We start from the raw sequence: 16517 nt of genomic DNA, 5'->3' as shown, positions 1-16517 counted from the left end.
GCTCAGCGGCCATGGCTCACGGGCCCAGCCGCTCTGCGGCATGTGGGATCTTCCCGGACCGGGGCACGAACCCGTGTCTCCTGCATCGGTAGGCGGACTCTCAACCACTGCGCCACCAGGGAAGCCCCTGGAGAGTTTTTATCATAAATGGGTGTTGAATTTTGTCAAAACCTTTTTCTGCATCTATTGAGATGATCATATGGTTTTTATTCTTCAATTTGTTAAAATGGTGTATCACATTGATTGTTTTGCGTATATTGAAGAATCCTTGCATCCCTGGGATAAATCCAACTTGATCATGGTGTAGAATCCTTTTAATGTGCTGTTGGATTCTGTTTGCTAGTACTCTGTTGAGGATTTTTTCATTCTATGTTCATCAGTAATATTGGTCTGTAATTTTCTTTGTGATATTTTTGTCTGGTTTTGGGTGACAGTGGCCTCATAGAATGAGTTTGGGAGTTTTCCTCCCTCTGCAATTTTTTGGAAGAGTTTGAGAAGAATTGGTGTTAGCTCTATGCTAAATGTTTGATAGAATTGGCCTGTGAAGCCATCTGGTCCTGGATTTTGTTTGTTGGAAGATTTTTAATCACAGTTTCAATTTCGTTACTTGTGATTGGTCGTTTATATTTTCTAATTCTTCCTGGTTCAGTCTTGGAAAGTTGTACCTTTCCAAGAATTTGTCCATTTCTTGCAGGTTGTCCATTTTATTGGCATATAGTTGCCTGTAGCAGTCTCTTATGATCCTTTGTATTTATGCAGTGGAAGTTGTAATTTCTCCTTTTTCATTCCTAATTTTATTGAGTCCTCCCTTTTTTTCTTGATGAGTCTGGCTATAGGTTTATCAATTTTGTTTATCTTCTCAAAGAACCAACTTCTAGTTTTTGATCTTTGCTATTGTTTTCTTAATTTCTATTTCATTTATTTCTGCTCTGATTTTTATGATCTCTTTCCTTTTACTGACTTTCAGTTGTCTTTGTTCTTCATTCTCTAGTTGCTTTAGGTGTAAGGTTAGATTGCTTATTTGAGATTGTTCTTGTTTCTCAAGGTGAGATTGAATTGCTGTCAACTTCCTTCTTAGAACTGCTTTTGCTGCATCCCATAGGTTTTGGGTTGTTGTGTTTTCATTGTCATTTGTTTCTATGTATTTTTTCTTTCCTCTTTGATTTCTTCAGTGATCTCTTGGTTGTTTAGTAGTGTACTATTTAGCCTCCATGTGTTTGTGTTTTTTACAGTTTTTTTCCTTTAATTGATTTCTAATCTCATAGTATTGTGTTCAGAAAAGACACTTGATACAATTTCAATTTTCTGAAGCTTCATTTGTGACCCAAGATGTGATCTGTCCTGGAGAATGTTCCATGTGCACTTGAGAAGAAAGTGTATTCTGTCCCTTTTGTGTGGAATGTCCTATAAATAGCAAGTCTATCTGGTCTGTTGTGTCATTTAAAGCTTGTGTTTCCTTATTTTCTGTCTGGCTGATCTGCCCATTGGTTTCAGTGGGAAACCAAAGTCCCCCACTATTATTGTGTTACTGTCAATTTCCCCTATTACAGCTCTTAGCATTTGCCTTGTATATTGAGGTGCTCCTATGTTGGGTGCATAAATATTTGATTGTTACATCTTCTTCTTGGATTGAACCACTTGATCATTATGTAGTGTCCTTCCTTATCTCTTGTAACAGTCTTTAAAGTCTATTTTTTCTGATATGAGTATTGCTCCTCCAGCTTTCTTTGATTTCCAATTGCATGGAATGGCTTTTTCCATCCCCTCACTTTCAGTCTGTATGTGTCCCTAGGTCTGAAGTGGGTCTCTTGTAGATAGCATAGATATGGGTCTTGTTTTTTTATCATTTCAGCCAGGCTGTGTCTTTTGGTTGGAGCATTTAATCCATTTACATTCAAGGTAATTATCAATACATATGTTCCTATTACCATTTTCTTAATTGTTTTGGGTTTGTTTCTGTAGGTCTTTTCCTTCTCTTGTGTTTCCCGCCTAGAGAAGTTCCTTTAGCATTTGTTGTAAAGCTGTTTTGGTGGTGCTGAATTTTCTTGTCTTGCTTGTCAGTAAAGTTTTTGATTTCTCTGTTGAATCTGAATGAGGTCCTTGTTGAGTAGAGTAATCTTGATTGTAGGTTTTTCCCTTTCATCACTTTAAGTATTTCCTGCCACTCCCTTCTGGCTGGCAGAGTTTCTGCTGAAAAATCAGCTGATAACTTTATGGGGATTCCCTTGTATGTTATTTGTTCCTTTTCCCTTGCTGCTTTTAATGTTTTTTCTTTGAATTTTATTTTTGTTAGTTTGATTAATATGTGTCTTGGTGTGTATCTCCTTGTATTTATTCTGTATGGGACTCTCTGTGCTTCCTGGACTTCGGTGCCTATTTCGCATGTTAGGGAAGTTTTCGACTATAATCTCTTCAAATATTTTCTCAGACCCTTTCTCTTTCTCTTCTTCTTCTGGAACCCCTATAATTCAAATGTTGGTGCATTTAATGTTGTCCTAGAGGTTTCTGAGACTGTCCTCATTTCTTCTCATTCTTTTTTCTTTATTCTGCTCCTCAGCAGTGATTTCCACCATTCTATCTTCTAGTTCACTTATTTGTTCTTCTGTTATTGATTCCTTCTAGTGTATTTTTTACTTCAGTTATTATGTTGTTCATCACTGTTTGTTTGTTCTTCAGTTCTTCTACATCCTTTTTAAATATTTTTTTGTATTTTCTCGATCCGTACCTCCATTCTATTTCTGAGATTTTGGATCATCTTTACGGTCATTACTCTGAAATATTTTTCAGGTAGCTTGCCTATTTCCTCTTCATTTATTTGGTCTTGTAGTTTTTTACCTTGCTCCTTCATCAGTAACATAGTTTTTTGTCATCTCATTTTTTCTGATGGGTGGGGTTATGTTCTTCTCTTACTGGTTGTTTGGCCTGAGGCTTCCAGCACTGGAGTTTGCAGGCAGTTGGGTAGAGCTGGGTCTTGGTGCCAAGATGAGGACCTCCCAGAGAGCTCACAGCAATTAATATTCCTTGGGGTCTGAGGTTCTCTGTTAGTCCAGTGGTTTGGACTCAGTGCTCCCACCACAGGAGCTAAGGTCTGACGCCTGGCCTGGGAAACCAAGATCCTGCAAGCTGCGTGGCACAGCCAAAAAAAAAAAAAAAAAAAAAAAAAAAAAGGCAACAAACAAAAAGGAGAACAACAAAGAGTAAAAAATAAAATTAGAATAAAAAATACATTAGAAAAAATAAAAATATAAATGAAACAACAACAAGGCAAAACCAAACGACAACAGCAACCAAAAATAAAAAAGGGCCAGAAAAGACCCCGCTGGGGGGTCGGGGATTAGGTGAGGGGGACAGGGCATAGGCTCAGGACTGGCATGCTAGAAAAGGCCTTGGGGGATTGAGGGACAGGGCCTAGGCTCAGCACAGCCAGGGGGCAAAGGTTTAGGCTTGGGACCCCAGGGTCCGGAGCCAATGGGGAAAATGCTGGCTGTGTTCCCTTCTGATCCCCCAAAAGTCTCTCCCCATCCCTGCTGACCCCCTCTCCATGTGTGGGCCCCTCTGAGCATGGGAACTGCCCCCATACCCCAGCCTCTCAGGGGCACGTGTCCTGTCTTGCCTCTACTTGCTATTTTCTTAATTTGGGGGGGTTTGTTTATATAGGGTTTTTTTCTTCCCTTCCTCTTCTCTTCTCTTGTGATTTGATGACTATCTTTAGTGTTGGATTCCTTTTTCTTTTTTGTGTATGTATCTATTGTAGATACAGTTACCATGAGGTTTTGATAAAGAAGTCTATATATATGCAAGTTTGTTTTAAGTTGCTGGTCTCAATTTCAAATGCATTTCCAATATATCATGCATTTATACTCTCCTCTTCTCACGATTGATGGTTTCGATATCATATTTGTGTGTGGATGATTTCCTACCTTTATTGTATGTTTGCCTTTACTGGTGAGCTTTTCCATTCATACTTTTCTTGTTTTTAGCTGTGGCCTTTTCTTTTCCTCCTAGTGAAGCTCCTTCAGCATTTGACATAAAGCTGGTTTGGTGGTGCTGAATTCTTTTAACTTTTGCTTGTCTGTAAAGCTTTTGATTTCTCTGTCAAATCTGAATGAAAGCCTTGCTGGTTTGAGTATTCTTGGTTGTACATTTTTCCCTTTCTTCACTTTACATATATCTGGCCTGAATGTGTTTGTAGTCTCCATTCCGCATGCTGCAGGATTGTAGTTCTTGCTTCTGGTGTTTGCCCCCTGGTGGGTTAGGTCGGTTCAGGGGCTCATGCAGGCTTCTTGGCAGGAGGGACTGGTACCTGCCCACTTTGGGTGGAACTGGGTCATGTCCCTCTGGTGGACAGGCCTGTGTCAAGGAGCTCAGGAGGACTTTAGCCAGCCTGTTGATGGGTGGGGCTGTGTTCCCATCCTGTTGGTTTTCTGGCCTGAGGCATCCCAGCACTTGAACCTGCAGGCTAATGGGTGGGGCCAGGTCTCAGTGCCAAAACGGTGACCTTTGGGAGAGCTCATGCTGAGGAATTTTCCCAGGGGCCTCTGCCACCAGTGTTCTTGCCCCCCAGTGGGCCATAGCTGACCCCCAGTAGACACTCCAAGACCCGCAGATAGGTCTGGCCCAGGTTCCTACAGAGTCACTGCTTTGCCCTGGGTCCCTGTGCACATGAAACCTTGTGTGCACCCTCCAAGAGTGGAGTCTTTGTTTCCCCCAGTCCGATGGAGCTCCTGCACTCAAGACCTGCTAGCCTTCAAACCAAATGCTCTGGGGGCTCCTACTCTTGGTGCCAAACCCCCAGGCTGGGGAACCTGATGTGTGACTCAGAACTCTCAGTCCTGTGGGAGAACCTCTGTGATATAATTAAGTTTGTGGGTTGGCAACCTGGTGGGTATAGAATTTGATTATATTATGAAAGCACCCCTTCTACCATCTTTTTGTGGCTTCTTCTTTGTCTTTGGATGTAGACTATCTTTTTTGATAGGTTCCAGTCTTTTCTGTCAGTGGTTCTTCAGCCATTAGTTGTGTTTTTGGTGTTTTCATGAGAGAAGGTGAGCTCAAATCCTTCTACTCGGCCATCTTGCCACCCTTCTGAAGGAACCCATTTAACTGTATACATGTTCTTCTGAGATCTTGGGAGAACACAGTTGATGAGTAAGCTATCACTGATTTCAGTCCAAGTTTGTTTCCTCTGCGTGTGGTCTTCAGAGGTCAGTGATGCTCACTGCTATTGGAGCAGGATCCCAGCTCTCATCACTGCACAACACAAACTCAGTGTCTAATTTTATAATGTAAAGTACAGGCCTAGAAAAAGTAAAAAAGGTATATCAATTTTCTCTTAAAGCAGGAGGAAGATAAGCAAAGGACCTATGTTGAAATTTATGAAAATAAATATCTGAAATATACAAAAATAAATCAGAACTAAAGTCTTAGATCTTGTTTCATTAACTGTATGTTATTCTATATTTTTCATTGAGTTCTTTAATTTTTACAATTCAGAAAACTATGTTGTTTATTTCATTAGTATCATGATAAAAAATCTAATTAGAACACATGATAGAATATTGTCATACATAGAAAAGGGCTACATCTAAATTAGTATTTAATATGGCTAGAAATTTATGATTTTAACCTGTAGTTATTAAATAGTCACCACTTAATTCCTTACTACTGTTTGATGAGAGTGTGGGTAGGACTATGGGATTTGAAAGGGTAAGTAAGGATTATCCGGAATCTCTCGTCAGATTGTCTTGCTACCTCATGCTGTCTTTTAGCAAACAGAAAGGACTAGCTCACTGTCTCCCTCCAAGTCTGTGGCCTTCCCCAGAGAACCTCAAAGCATGAATGGTTAACATGGGTCAGAATTGGAATTTTCAAATAGACATATTTTTTATGCAGCAGCCACAATTCTACTCCTCTGAGTAATAAATCATGTGGGCCAAAATCAAAGAAGGAAGAGAAATAGGTGGTGGGGGTGGACAATAAAAACGTTTATTCTTTTGAATTTCTTTTAAAAATCTCTTAGATATAAAGAGAAAAAACTGATTCACTGATTAGAAGTTTTGGAAAAAGCTACATAAATTCTTGACCCTAAATAATAACTAAATCATCAACCTTTCTTGACTTTACAGACAACAGAATCTCCTACAAAACTGCTTGCAAGAAAAAGTATGTATCATAAAACTCATTGATAAAGCAGCATATTAACGATACTCTTGTATGTGTCATAATAGGAAAAAAAACTATGAATCAAACAATGAGTAATCATTTATTGATTAGTGTCCCTCTTTGCCCTTTTTTTCTTCTTTAATAAGTTTACTTTAAGTTAATTCTTAGATTTCACAGTAGTCTAAAGTTCTCATCAAAATATAATTTTGCCTCTTCAGGAAGATGTCTCATGGGGATGAGCAAGAAGTCAGGGAAGGGTCATTAAGGGACTTAGCCATCAAATAATCATAAACCCAGTCTGTCATGGGAAGCCGTTAACAAAATCACTTCACAGACTTGGCTGATGAGTTGGGATGCCTGGGTTTGTCTCTAGCCAGTTTGGTGGGAAGCACCCAGTCACACAGAAAGGACCTGGTCACCTATGAGCTGAGACTTGGATAAGAGGGTATTTTTATAAGGCCTAATTCTGGATCCAGTCAGACCAGTTAGGAAAGAGAGAGAGGTTTGAAAACAACATATATTCTGACATACTTTTTCACATGGACTCAATTCATAGAACATGTAGCAAAATGAAAACTTTGATTCAGGAGAATATCTCTCAGTTTAATATTATAATGGAAAGCAACTGCAAACTAGGTTCTATTTATCGTATTTTACTACATAGAAAATTTTAGGAATATCTTTCATATATCAAGGTTGGAAACTTTTTCTCATACCTAGCCTAAGAGTAATAATGTAGGGCTACTGTTTATTATCTCTGGTACTAAGAAAAATAATATATGTTGAATGTCTTAGTTTATATGTCATAGTAGATTAGAACAGTTGCTTTGTTCTTAAAATATTTGATTTTGGATGTGATTATATAAGTATTATATGACATATGCTATCGCCCAAAATATGTTTTTCAGACCACTAGCCATTGTCTGTATAATAAATGCAAAAATGTATTAGGAGATTCAGGGATTAGAGCAGAATAAAATAGCTTTCCTTGGGGTGCCCGTAAACAGTCTTTAATGTGTCAGGAGAGAGTATGCTACATAGGTGTTAACTTATCTTTCAGTGTTGGTCTGAAATGGGAATAATTCTAACTAACTTAAGGCAATATTTTGGGTGTGAACAGCTCCATTACAGGAATCCTATTGTTTATCCTCCTGTCTACAAGCCAGCCTTCCAGGCTTTGCTGCCAATTACTTGTACTTATTGCTTTTTTGTCTCTGTTTTTTCTTTTGCCCTACCCAGGTACGTGGGGAGTTTCTTGCCTTTTGGGAGGTCTGAGGTCTTCTGCCAGCCTTCAGTAGGTGTTCTGTAGGAGTTGTTCCACGTGTAGATGTATTTCTGGTGTATCCATGGGGAGGAAGGCGATCTCCGCGTCTTACTCTTCCGCCATCTTCAAGGTCCCCCCTCCGCTTTTTATGTTTTAAGAGTAATAACAATTTAAAACATACTGTTAGTTTATTATAGGCAAGAGGATGTTTTGTGAGTCCAAAATATATTTTCAGGGGCTTCCCTGGTGGCCCAGTGGTTGAGAATCTGCCTGCCAATGCAGGGGACGCAGGTTTGAGCCCTGGCCAGGGAAGATCCCCCATGCCATGGAGCAACTAAACTACTAAGCCTGCGTTCTAGAGCCTGTGAGCCACAACTACAGAGCCCACACGCCACAACTACTGAAGCCCATGCACCTAGAGCCCATGCTCTGCAACGAGAAGCCTGCGTACCCCAACGAAGAGTAGCCCCCGCTTGCTGCAGCTAGAGAAAGCCCGCACACAGCAGTGAAGACCCAATGCAGCCAAAAATAAATGAATAAAAAAAAATTTTTTTTCAGTACATAATTTGATGTATATAGAAACAGATAGATTTTGTTTCTACTGTTGGTCCAGTTTAAATGTAGGACAGCACCACTGACCACTAAGGAAACTGTCATTCAAATCTGGTCCCTGACACCTCAAACCAGAGGGCCCACATCACAATGCGTGTGACAAACCCAGCAACATCCACTTCACACCAAAGGGCCCACATAATAAAAAGGTGAGGAACACAACAGGAACCACCTCAAACCAGAGGGCCCACATCACAAAGGTGATGAGTTACCCACCAGGATCCACCTCACACCAAAGGGTCAACATCATAAAATGTTGAGGAACCCAACAGAAACCACAGGGCCCACATCACAAAGGGTATATAGGAACCCAGTAGGAACTACCTCTCACCGAGGGGCCCATAACACAAAGGATATGAGGAACCGAGCAGGAAGGACCTCACAGCAGAGTACACACATCACAAAGGGGAAGAGCAACAAAGCAGGAAACACTTCACACCATAGGGCCCACATAACAATGAATGTGAGGAACCCTAAGGTACCATCTCAAACCAGAGTGCCCACATCACAAAGGGGATGCAAACACAGCAGGAACCACTTAACACAACAGGGCCCACATAACAGAAAAGTGAGATACCCAACAGGGAACTGCTCAAACAAGAGTGCCCACATCACACAGTGGTTGGGTACCCAGCAGGAATCACCTCACCCCAAAAGGCCCACATCACAAAGGGGATGAGAACCCAGCAGGAACCACCTCACACCAGAGGGCCCACATCTCAAAGCGGATGGAAATCGAGCAAAACCCACCTCAAACCATAGGGCCCACATCACAAAGGGGATGAGTCACCCAGCAGGATCCACCTCACAGCAAAAGGCCCGCGTGACAAAGGGGATGAGGAACCCAACAGGAACCACCTCAAACCAGAGTGCCCACATCACAAAGGGGATGGAAAAACAGCAGGAACCACTTCACACAAGAGGCCCCACTTCACAGAAAGGTGAGCAACCCAACAGGGAACACCTCAAACCAGAGGGCCCACATCACAATGCGTGTGACGAACCGAGCAACATCCACTTCACACCAAAGGGCCCACATAAAAAAAAAGGTGAGGAACACAACAGGAACCACCTCAAACCAGAGGGCCCACATCACAAAGGGGATGGGAACCCAGTAGGAACTACCTCTTACCAAATGGCCCACAAAAAAAAAAAAAATCTGGTCCCTGAGTTGTTATTTCCAGCCCAAAATGAGGGATTCTCCAACACCTATTCTTGCTCAGCCTTCCTGACTCTTTGAGACTCAGTTCTAGATTACCCTTGTTTTCAATCTAAATTCATCTGTTCCCTCAGTGCATCACCTTTTCTCAGCCTTCTTAACAGTTTCCACTGATACTTTTTTGTTGGATACAAAGCCACTCAATCTCTGTAAAGCATGAACTTTTTTGTTGCCTACCAAATGATTCTTAGCAATTAGCTGTAGTCATTTCCATATATACACATCACAGGCTCACCCCTGCAGCAGGGAATGGGAGGAGAGATGGCTTCTTTTCCATCCTTACATCTTAGCTAGACAGATGCCTCTGAAGGCACCCAAATGTTTTGACTGCATCTGTTTGAGAAATGCTTTGTTAGAAATAATCTGGTTCATTTTAAAGTAATTTTGCTGGATTGTAGACACCATATTTCTTCTTGCCGAAATACTTGCCTGTAATGTGCCTGGATAGCTAGTTAGTTAGTGATCTTTTTTTTTTTTTTAACCAGAAATTCATTTATCCTAGCAATAAATGTTGGGGGGGAGAAAAAGCTTCTGAGGGAATGGGAGTCAAATGGAAACTTATACAAAAAGTATTTTACTGTAGCACAGAATAAACCAACTTGAAATTAATTTGAAATTCCAAATAGGTTTTCTTTCACTGTGTTCTTTTTATAACGATGGTGGTATCAAGCTATGCATTGTCTGACATAAAAAATTAAATGTTATCCTTTGTCCCAGAATAGAGTAAGTTGTTAACATGATTTTCTTTTCATTCCTGCTTGCCTCTTTTCCAGGTAACTTCTGGGGAACTGAATAGCATAATTCAGAACATAATGACCTGGGTTGTGGCTACAGTGACCAGTATATTATACCCAGCCATTACAAAGTATGAAGAAAGGTTGAAAAATAATGCATACCCAGTGTCTGATGTCTCCATCCTCTCTTCAGATAGTTCGAGTTTTTGTAGCACATGCAGTGAAGAGTTTACATATGGAAGCTACACATCTGCAACAACTAAAACATTTCAGGGAGAGCCCTGTGCATCTGCAGTTGACATATCAGTAAGGCGACCAACCACACCTTTAAAACCACCATCTGCCCATGTGGAAAGAACAGTTGTGGGAAAAACGTATCACATTAAAGGACAATCTAGAACACCTGAACTCAAATATAATAAAACAAGCATGATATATACATACCCTAAGCTCAGAAGTTGTAAATCTGATAGTCACCTTCTAGCATCATTTGAAACGGGGACAAAAAAATCAAAGGATGCTACCACTGAAACAGATGGCTTAGAGAGTCCATTGTTTTCTGATCAAAAAACAAAAGCTATGAATGAAATGAAGAATTTAAAGAACGTTTTTGTTAACTTTAAGTGTCACTTAAAAGGGGAAACTGAATTGATTTTGGAAAGCATTTTTCAAGAAATAATGTCTGATTTAACACAGGCCATTCCTTCTATTTCTTCTGTTACTGCTGAAGTTTTTGTTGACCAAAGTGAGCCTGAAAAAGGAGACTTGGTTTCTAATGCTGATATCTGCTCAGTAGCTTCAGAGATCGTGGAAAATATGCTTGAGAAGCTACAGTCTGCAGTTGAGAAAAAATGTATCCAGATATTTTCACAAGAAGATTTGTCAGTCAACATTAAACCAAGCTTAACACCCAGTGGAGAATCTCTCACTCCATCATATGGAAAACCTTTAATAGATTCACTGCCTCATACTGTGGAACCCATGTGTGATATTGCAGAGGATATGGTGCATGCCATTTTAAAAAAGCTGATGACCCTTGCATCTTGCAAGCAATATGAACTTCCTCATCTTGAAGATGCAGCTAAACTTTCTTATCAGCAATATATGGCAGACCCACCATATATGTGCTTTATAAAAGCCAACAAAAAGAAATGTCCTGAACTTGATGCAGCTAATTTAATTGTTAAAGAAGAAATACAAAATTTAATGTCAAATATTTTTTCCCAGTCCTCTTTGGTTGGCTATATAGAGGAAGCAATCAGCACTATACTAGGACATGTACAAACCGAACTTAACAATGAGAGACTTATTGCATCTGATGAAACTGTAGTACTCCTTAAGCTGCTCGATGAAATCTTTACTCAGTTACATCAGGAACCAGTAAAAGCAGATAATCAAAAATGTAGACATTCTAGACTGAGAAGTCCTTCTGACACTGAAGTAAAGTACAGACTCACTGGCACTAGATTATCTAATGGTTCTGGGTCTGGAAGACCATTTCCACCTATTAATGTTCCTGGCATGGTCCTTTATTCTGAAGATGATAATGAAGAAATAGACAAAATTGTGGGAAATGTGCTTGATTCATCTTGTAAAGATGAAAAAGCAAAATCACAAGAACAGATTCCTGAGCATTGGTTTACAAAAGGAAACACTTGTCTTGAATACAAAAGAAATAGCAAACAACCTACAAAGCCTGCTTCTCCAAGAAGCAAAACTGCATTTCATGATCGGAGGTTAAAGACTGAGCTACCATTTTTTAAGAATAAAATTTTAAAGGAAAATCCCTGTTTAAATAAAGACATTTTGTTTTTCAGCCAAGATCAAAAGCATCAAATACAAAAGGCTTCAGAAAACATAGTTAAAAGTATTTTAACGGAAATGTTCAAGGACGTATCTTCTATTCCTCTTGGTCATTTAGACAGTAAAACTGGCAAAGAAGCTTCAGTTGTTGTTTCAGAAAAACCTCAAGGACTGTCACATCAAGAATGGATGGACCAGATGTTTTCTGTGTCAGAAATTAGTGCAGTGGCTCAAGAAATAACAGATGCTGTATTAAATATACTTTATAAGGCAAGCTGCATTCCCAATACCACCAAAAGTTCCATTTCATCAGTTCTTCAAACTTCTCTAGAGAGTCCTGACACTCTCCACATGGTCAAAGAAGCACCAAATCAAAAGCCATTAAAAATATGGTTCGAGAGTGAAAAGAAAATAAAATATTTATCTTCACTCGATGTAGATCCTGCAAAGCCTTCCCTGTTAAAATCTGAAGAAAGTGAACCTAAGCCTATAGATGCCATTACTGATAAGATCATTAATGCAGTTTTTAAAAGGCTGAAGTTATTTGTTTGTCCAAAATTGCAAATGAGCTTCAAACCTTCACTTGCAGAGCAATCTTCATTACAATCTCAACTTAGTACTTATACAACTAAAGTGGTAAACATTGTTTTGCATGCTATCCAGAATGAACTGGAACTCAGTAAGAAAAACCTAAATCTTAGGGAAACAGACCATACCAAATCCCTTACAGGTAAAGGATTTTTTACTGACACTGATAAATCAGAATCTCTTGTCTCAAATCTCAGTGATGACATTATGGCATCTCCATTATTAACTTGCATTTGTGAAATATTATCAAGGGGACATTCAGATCAAAGCAATATTTCACTCCCTTCAGATAATCCAAAGCCTATGACGTCATGTGGATCTGATAACGTTGATAAAGGGAACATTTTGCCAAGTGGACAGGATAAAAACACTTTTTACAAATTTTTAGCTACTCCATGTGCTCTCCACAGTGTCATTAAAGAAAAAGATCTCAAAGAGAATTCCAGATTGCAAGTGTTAGATGATATTGGGGAAACACTCTATGAAATGTTATGCAAGCTCATAGGAGCCCACCCTCACTGTCAGCCATCTTGTAGTAAGCTAAGCAGAGAGAAGACAAATGAGAATCAGCAAACAGCCACTGAAATGCAGTCTAATATTCAGCTCATTTCCACAACAATTTTGGAATATATCCTTGCAAAATTATGTAGTGTTGACATGGATAGTAGTTCTGTAAGTTCGGGATTTAAAGCTGTCTCAGAGTCTCTTAATATTGACAGCCTATTGTTTACTTCAATTATTGAGGAAATGGCCAAGTGCACTGACATAATCTCCAGCATAGTTTCCAGGATGGTTCATCAGGGTAATAAAGAGAAGACTAAAAGCAAGGGAAAATCTATTGCTCCTAAGTCTTCCAAAACAGGGAGCAAAAAAGAAATTCATTCTAATAAACTGAAAGCTGTGGCTTCAGATATTCTTAATATGGTTTTTGCTAAACTAGAAGGGTTTGCCAGTGGAAATTTAGAAACTCTGGAGGCATCTATCAATGATGGAAATAAAAAAATCAGTAAGATGGACTTGGAATGTGAAAGTCCCAGTGTTTTCACGGACACACATGAAGAACTATTGCAATCTGCTTTATACACGCATGCAAAGAAGGTATCAAGTGCTATTTTGAAAGCTATTCAAACAGAATTAAAGATGAACTCATTAGATTTGAGGACAAGTATGGAAACACCATCACCTGACAAACAAATGCTTGAGAATATAGTCAGTTTAATTTTAGATGCAGTATCCTCAGATATGCTTAATGAAACTGAATCTGAAGAGAGAGGCATTCAAACTTATAGATACAGGCCAACCTATGGAAATTTTCTTCCTGGTGGAGTTGAATCAGATTCATTTCTAGAAGATGATGCAAATACAGAGAAAGAATTCATTGGAAAGAGAAGATCACTTCGAGAAGAAACTAAATCAGATTCTCTTCAACAATGTGTTCTAGAAAGAACCTTAAACGAAACTGAAGTGAAACTCAAAGAACCACAGAAATCTCCAGTTGTTCCCATTATAAGAAATATTTTGAATGAAATTTTTCAAAGTGCTTTGGTCAGTCAGTTAAATGTGCTTTCTCTCTCCCACTCCTATTTAAGTGGCATCCCTCACAATATTGAAGAGACAGTTGCTCAAACATCTGTTCAATTTATAGATAAAATGATGGTGTCTGAAGCAGATGTAACCATAGTGGCAGATGATGTTGTTAGGACTGTGTTTGATAAACTTTATTCAGCTGCTATGACAGGGAGAAGTGCAAGTGAAAACAGGTATAAGACCATCACCTTTTCAACAAATGTTTCTTTTCATGAACACACCAGTGGAGGAGGAAAGCCCTCCATCACTGTGCCAAACAAGAATCCATATACTCTTCAGTCCAGATTCAATGTTGACAAACAGGCTAAAGTAAACATAGTTGAAGATATTATACAGGCAGTATTAATAAGTTTAGAAAATTTTGCTACTTCCAAAGTACAATCTCTCTTTTGTCCCCAGATCAACTTCACAGTTCCAATGGCTTTACCTATTCAGCAGGATAAGAGTACATTAAGCAAAGCATTACCAGCCAAAGATTTGTATTCTGATGATCAATCTTCCTGTTGCTCAGTGGATCATATTATGTCAGAAAAGACCAACTCATTATGTCAAGTCTCTTTGAATAAGTTAAATACATATGCAACAGAAGTGGCCAGAAAAATTTTACAAGGAATCAAACATGAATTAGATAAAGAAAGGGAAAATTCTTTAACTCGTAACATTGTGGTTTCTGAGAGTATTGCAAGTCAAATTGTTAACACAGTGTTAGATATTGTATCATCTAAAGGAAAATGTGACAAAAACAATCCTGACAAAGAGATTAATTCAGATCAGCAAGAAGGTATTATTGAAAAGCTGTTTATTAAGACTGAGTATCAAAAAGTACTTCAGTTTCAAATACAAGATACCATTGAAAGTATCTTATGTGATATTTATGAAAAACTACTGTATCAGAATAATCTCTCATTTGCCACACCCACTTTGAAATGTAGCATAGCTGGCAAACATTCCAGAGCAAATTCTGAAATGTTCATTGAGGGTGCAAATAAGATTCTTCCAAATTTTTCAGTTCCTAACTCAGATGTCATATTGATATCCACTGATATAGTAGATATCGTTCTTCATAATCTCAGTTCTGCTGTCATACTTAGCATAAATTCAAAGGATCCTACTTCTACAAGATTGCCCCTGACCTTTTGTGATATGTTTCCAAAAGAAGAATGTCAACAGCCTCTTCTTATGGAGTCAAAAAGTGAAAGAAAAACAGGGCACTTTCCATCTTCAAAAAATCCGAAATCAGCTTATGCTAATGATACTCATATAACTATAGTAGAGAAAGAAGACCCCAAGAAATCTGTTCCTGACCCATGTGAGGAAAGTGCTGACTTCATTACTAAAACTATTTTCAATCGGTTAGAATCATTTGCCACAGAAAGACTGGATTTGTTAATTACTCTTGCTTTCCAGCCTAAAGAAAAGTCATTTCTGAGCCCAGAACTGGAAAACTGTAGACGAGATGAAAGCATCTTTCATGAATCAAGCCAGGTGGAATCAAATGTGAATATTCTGAAAATATCAAATGAAACTGTTCTCAGTGAAGAGCTCACAGATTTCACTTTTGCCAGTTACAGAGAAAAACTTGGATCTACAATTCATCTATCACAAGCTAGTCTTAAAGAATATGCTGACATCATTGCCAGTGCCATTTTGAAGCTGATTAAAAATGACTTAGACCTCAAAATCCAAAAGATGCATCCATACCCAAACAACATTTCATTCCAAGAAATCACCACTGTGAGTGAAATTGTCAACAGTATCTTAAAGATTTTATATAATAAAAGATCTGTAAAGGAAATCAGTTTTTACTCAACGGACAATCCTAACTTATTTTCACAACGAACTGCATCAAATGAAATATCACTGGGACAAAGAGCTCAGGAAACACACACCAAACTCTCTCTGTTTTCAAAGTATCCATTAGAACAAAACCAAATGGCATTGGAAAGGGAAAGCCAGAGAATTGTTCTAGAAGAAATATTTATAAAAAATGAAGAATCAAAACAAAAAGAAAGAACTGCATTATTCAGTGCAGTGGAAGAAGTTTTAAGTAAAGTGTATCAAAGAATAATGGAAATCATAGGCCATTTGCCTTCATTTAATGAAATCCCCCACTTTATGTCTAGCTCTAAAATTAAAACATTAGACATAACACAAAAAAACTTCTTTCAATCCCATATTAACAGTGTAGCAAGTGACATAATTGAAAGCGTTTTGGGAGAAATGTACTCTGTAGTTGTGACGTTGTTATATGAAAGTAATAAAGTACAAGCAACTGACAAAAATATTTTACCAAAGAAATCATCATGCATCAGAGAAACTACACAAGCAGGAATAGGAAGTAATCTCACTAGCTATATGCTACCACAGGTTTATCCTTATGCAGGCAGTCAAAATGTCTCTCTATTGGAAAAAACTTTTTTACAATATTCACCATTAAAAGTGGGGAAGGATTTAGTCCAAATGGTTCTCAATAAGATCACAAATTTTGCCTCACTTTATCTAGAAGAGGCCCTGTCCCATAAAGGTTGTTCTGTTGAGTTGCAACCTC

At 38.7% G+C, this 16517-nt stretch overlaps 1 protein-coding gene across 1 annotated transcript in view; it reads left to right on the top strand.

Moving 5' to 3' along the window:
• The window catches only part of FSIP2 (fibrous sheath interacting protein 2), a 115142-nt gene that overhangs the window by 63225 nt on the left and 35400 nt on the right, over positions 1–16517 (top strand). Inside the window, exons 13-14 of the mRNA XM_024766856.1 lie at positions 6126–6162; positions 10031–16482. Of these exons, the coding sequence (XP_024622624.1) occupies positions 6126–6162; positions 10031–16482 (6489 nt within the window). The remainder of the gene's footprint in view (positions 1–6125; positions 6163–10030; positions 16483–16517) is intronic.

Source organism: Neophocaena asiaeorientalis, unplaced genomic scaffold (assembly GCF_003031525.2).
Source record: "Neophocaena asiaeorientalis asiaeorientalis breed wild unplaced genomic scaffold, Neophocaena_asiaeorientalis_V1.1 scaffold113, whole genome shotgun sequence".
NCBI lineage: Eukaryota > Metazoa > Chordata > Mammalia > Artiodactyla > Phocoenidae > Neophocaena > Neophocaena asiaeorientalis.
Note: the sequence above shows the minus strand (reverse complement) of the source record. Positions and strands in the feature narration are given on the sequence as shown.